At 48.5% G+C, this 3,964-nt stretch overlaps 1 protein-coding gene and 1 long non-coding RNA gene across 3 annotated transcripts in view; one reads left to right on the forward strand and one right to left on the reverse strand.

The window, feature by feature from the left end:
• Positions 1-2,447, reverse strand: part of LOC122561115 (inositol polyphosphate-5-phosphatase A) — a 496,456-nt gene extending 494,009 nt beyond the window's left edge. For both annotated transcript variants that reach the window (XM_043712554.1, XM_043712555.1), the window contains exon 1: positions 1,833-2,447. In XM_043712554.1, coding sequence (XP_043568489.1) covers positions 1,833-1,907 — 75 coding nt within the window. In that variant the 5' untranslated portion in view covers positions 1,908-2,447. The remainder of the gene's footprint in view (positions 1-1,832) is intronic.
• Positions 2,448-3,088: 641 nt separating this feature from the next.
• LOC122561117 overlaps positions 3,089-3,964 on the forward strand; it is a 5,591-nt gene continuing 4,715 nt past the window's right edge. Inside the window, exon 1 of the long non-coding RNA XR_006314914.1 lies at positions 3,089-3,168. This is a non-coding gene — a long non-coding RNA (uncharacterized LOC122561117). The remainder of the gene's footprint in view (positions 3,169-3,964) is intronic.

Below are 3,964 nucleotides of genomic sequence, written 5' to 3' on the forward strand. Positions count from 1 at the left end.
CAATACTTCTGGTAGTGTTAGGAAGAAGTAACTCTTGAACACAGCAAGATCCCATGGGCAACAATGACCTGTCGACTATTTTTAGGTTCGTTGGTTAAGACAAGAATATAGACTATCAGAACTACTTGTCCTTCATTAAGTTAAAAATCCCAGTCCAACACCGGTATCTCCAAATCATCACTACTATCCTTCATTAAGGATTTCAACGTCCTCCAGAGTCGACCGATGGGACTTCAGTGTTGTCTCGACAGTAAAGGACAGCATTTCCCTTGACACTCTCTATTGTACTGGAATGTTAGGCCTGGTGATACTGGGGCTGTAAACAAACTAGCTCCTAGATTGAATGCAGGAGTAAACACAACAGCCTCAAAGTCACTTCTGTGCTCCTTTATGCCAATAAACAGTCGATTTGGTCCCGTTTTCTCAACTCTCAATACCTTTCATCTGAACAGAGATGTGAATGCTCCCTCACTGTTAAATCTGACACAGACCTGGCCCACTTATCAGCCACATTCACTCTTCCTGCAGTGGCTGTTCGAACTCCTGATTAATGGATTTAACATTCAAACAAGATGGAAATACTCAGCAAGTCAATCAGCTTCTGGGGCGACCTTTCATCGGAAAGCTAAAGTCCATCGTTCAGAATAGTTTAGGTTCAGGTCCATTTCTCCAGCCTGACCTGCTGAGCATTACCAACACTTTAGAACTGCTTTTACTTCAGATTTCTACAACCCCGGCACTTCGCTTTTTGACAAATAATTTATGTGACCAAGTGCTGGGAACTTCTCACTTTCATTCCCGACAAACCTTCCCAGAATCAAACAATGTAGATTTTACTCAGGCCAGCCAAGAACTCCAGGAGGAATCAGACATGTTAATGAGGGTCCCCCCTCTGAAATAAACATTACATTGCTGATTCCGGCGTCACTTTCAAAATTTCAAAGAGAATTCAGTGACTCGATCAAGTCTCCCTACAGTGACTATCCAACATCAGGAAAGAAGCAAGTCGAGCTCTGTGTGTGTGTGTGTGTGCGCGCTGGGGGCTGTTCCCTCTTGGGATACATGGATTGAAGAGAGCTGTTCAGTTGATTCGAGCTGCCCTTTTCCCAGTCGCTGTGCATTTCTGTCCACTTTTCTATGTGTTTCCCAGAGACGTAGCTAAGAGTGTGAAGGCAGTTCAGGGCGAGTGTGCCAGACAGGAGGCTGCTCTGAGCCAGGGGTTTGCTGGCATGTCCACTATAGAGAAGGGGGTTGACCCTCTCTGTGTCCTGACCTGAACCCCGCGCCTTCCCTCCCAAAAAACCCAATGGAGATCACTGGCCACGGGAATATCCTTAAGGTTCTGAAAACATGCGCAATGTCAGTGCAGCTGGAGGCTGAAGTGTCGGTCAGGAATTGACACCCCCCATGGAGACAGAATGAGATGGGGTAGAGGGGTGGGTGGGTTGGAGTTGAGGATGGGGCCAGCAGAGAGAGAGAGACGGGGGGGGGGGGGGGGGGCGGACCCCGGGCAGGGCGGCCCCCCGCGACCTCCATCACCCCCTCCCCCAACTGTCCTCCCTCCCCTCACTCTCTCAGTCCCCTTTTCCGGGACATTAGCTTTAACCAACACACACACACACATACAGGAACAAACCCCAGTATAGACCCAGGGCCTGTTTAGATAGAGTGCACTGAGCACAACCAGTGACTTCCAGAGGGGGAGAGCGGATCAGACAACCACAAAAGAAAGCTCCCCCAAAAATAGGCACACACACAAGCCCGACCTATAACCCAGAGTGCGTGCAAAAAGAGAGGCATCAAACATAAAGAGAGAACGAGGCAAGACTTACATCTTCAAACAGGGATCCGACGTTCGCTGTTGTCAGCAACACTCCGGTGCCCTGTGCAGGCGTCTTCACCGCCATAATCTGCAGATTTCTCAGCACACCTTTTGTTTCGGGATCAGTGGAGAAGAGAGAGAGAGAGAGAGGCTCGCAAACTGCTTGCCTGCCTGCCTGCCTGCCTGCCGCCGCCGCTGCTGCTGCTGCCCGCACTGGTCCTTATACCGTGGCTGCTGCTGCGATCTGAGCTCCTTCATTCATTCACAGATACACACACACACACAGCGCTTCTCCCTCCCTCTCTCTCCCAATCTGTGTGTGTGTGTGTGTGTATGTGTGTGTCTGTCTGTCTCTCTCTGAGTCTCAGGCTCTGAGAGACTGCCTCTGCCTCTGGACTCGCTTCATTATCAGCCTCTGTCTCTCTGCCACCACCACCACCGCTTCAGACAACAACCAGAAAACTTTCTCCTTCCTTTCTTCCTACTAACACAGGCCGATCACTGTGTTTCCAAACATTTCAAACACAGTCTCTCTCTCTCTGATCTTTGCCTCGGCTTTTTTTTTCCGGGCAATCTGTCGCCCAGGAAACATTGCGTGAAATTGACTCGTAAGGCATGAATTTTTTTTTAACATAAACTGTCCTGACGTCAGTTACCAGATTTGAAAAGTGTCCTGCCTCTTAAAAGGGCAACGTCTCCAATTTTTGGTGGAAGGGGGAAGTGGGGTCTAACTTTGTCCAGGTTGGGGAGAGGGTTTTGGAATCAGTGCGGGGTGTCAGAATGAAACATCTCAATACGAGACGTGCAGTAGGTCCACTGTTTATTTGGACGGAGTCTTGCTCAAAGGCATAGCTTTCTGTGCTCATTAATTACATTAAGGAACTCTCTCGGACTGGGGAGTTTTATTGTGAAGCGGGAAATCTAAACCCTTTATGCGTGTTGCAGAAGGCTGTGAATCCAAAAACAAGCCACGGGAGGTCAATCATTTCAGCCAGGTCTGATCTACCCCGACTGTGCACCCAGGCTGCTTAAAGTGCTGTCCCGTTCTTCAGCTTGATCAGAGACAGTCAGTCAGTCAGTGTATGCGCGGGGCATGAAGTGCCATTTGCTGTCACTTGGTTAAATCCTCCGAAATGGACGCGCTGCGACAGGTTTCTGTTTCACATGAACACAATAAGGCTTTCCAGTTGCACTGCTCAGATCATGTAAACATCAAACTTAAAACAAAAGTGTTCTGTTCCCGAGGGGGGGGCGAGAGGTGAAACAACAAAAGTTGTTGTTTCACAAAACGACAATGCGGCCGAGAGTCTATCCGAACTTCTGGACAGTGAAATAGGTTAAAACAGGTCAGTCTGTTAAAGTGACGTTTCCTGCAATGCACCAGCCTTCCTGAGCACCAGCGCCTCAGGATATTCGGACTTTCAGGCAGCTCCTGACTGATGCCGTTGCTAAAAATGAGAGAACGCTAGGTCATAGTCACAGAGTCATAGCTATGTACAGCATGGAAACAGAGCCTTGGGTCCAACCTATCCATGCCGACCACATATCCCAACCCAATCTAGTCCCACCTGCCAGCAACCGGCCCATATCCCGCCAACCTTTCATATTCATATACCCATCCAAATGCCTTTTAAATGTGGCAATTGTACCAGCCTCCACCACTTCTTCTGGCAGCTCATTCCATACACATACCACCCTCTGCGTGAAAAAGTTGCCCCTGAAGTCTCTTTTATATCTTCTCCCTCTCACCCTAAACCTATGCTCTCTAGTTTTGGACTCTACCATCCCCAAGGAAAAGAGTTTGTCTATTTATCCTATCCATGCCCCTCTTAGTTTTATAAACCTCTATAAGGTCACCCCTCTTGCCTCCGACGCTCCAGGGAAAACAGCCACAGCCTGTTCAGCCTCTCCCGATAGCTCAAATCCTCCAACCCTGGCAACATCCTTGTAAATCTTTTCTGAACCCTTTCAAGTTTCACAACATCTTCCGATAAGAAGGAAACCAGAAATGCACGCAATATTCCAACAGTGGCCTAACCAATGTCCTGTACAGCCGCAACATGACCTCCCAACTCCTGTACTCAATACTCTGACCAATAAAGGAAAGCATACCAAACGCCTTCTTCACTATCCTATCTACCT

Source organism: Chiloscyllium plagiosum, chromosome 22 (genome assembly GCF_004010195.1).
Source record: "Chiloscyllium plagiosum isolate BGI_BamShark_2017 chromosome 22, ASM401019v2, whole genome shotgun sequence".
Taxonomy (NCBI): domain Eukaryota; kingdom Metazoa; phylum Chordata; class Chondrichthyes; order Orectolobiformes; family Hemiscylliidae; genus Chiloscyllium; species Chiloscyllium plagiosum.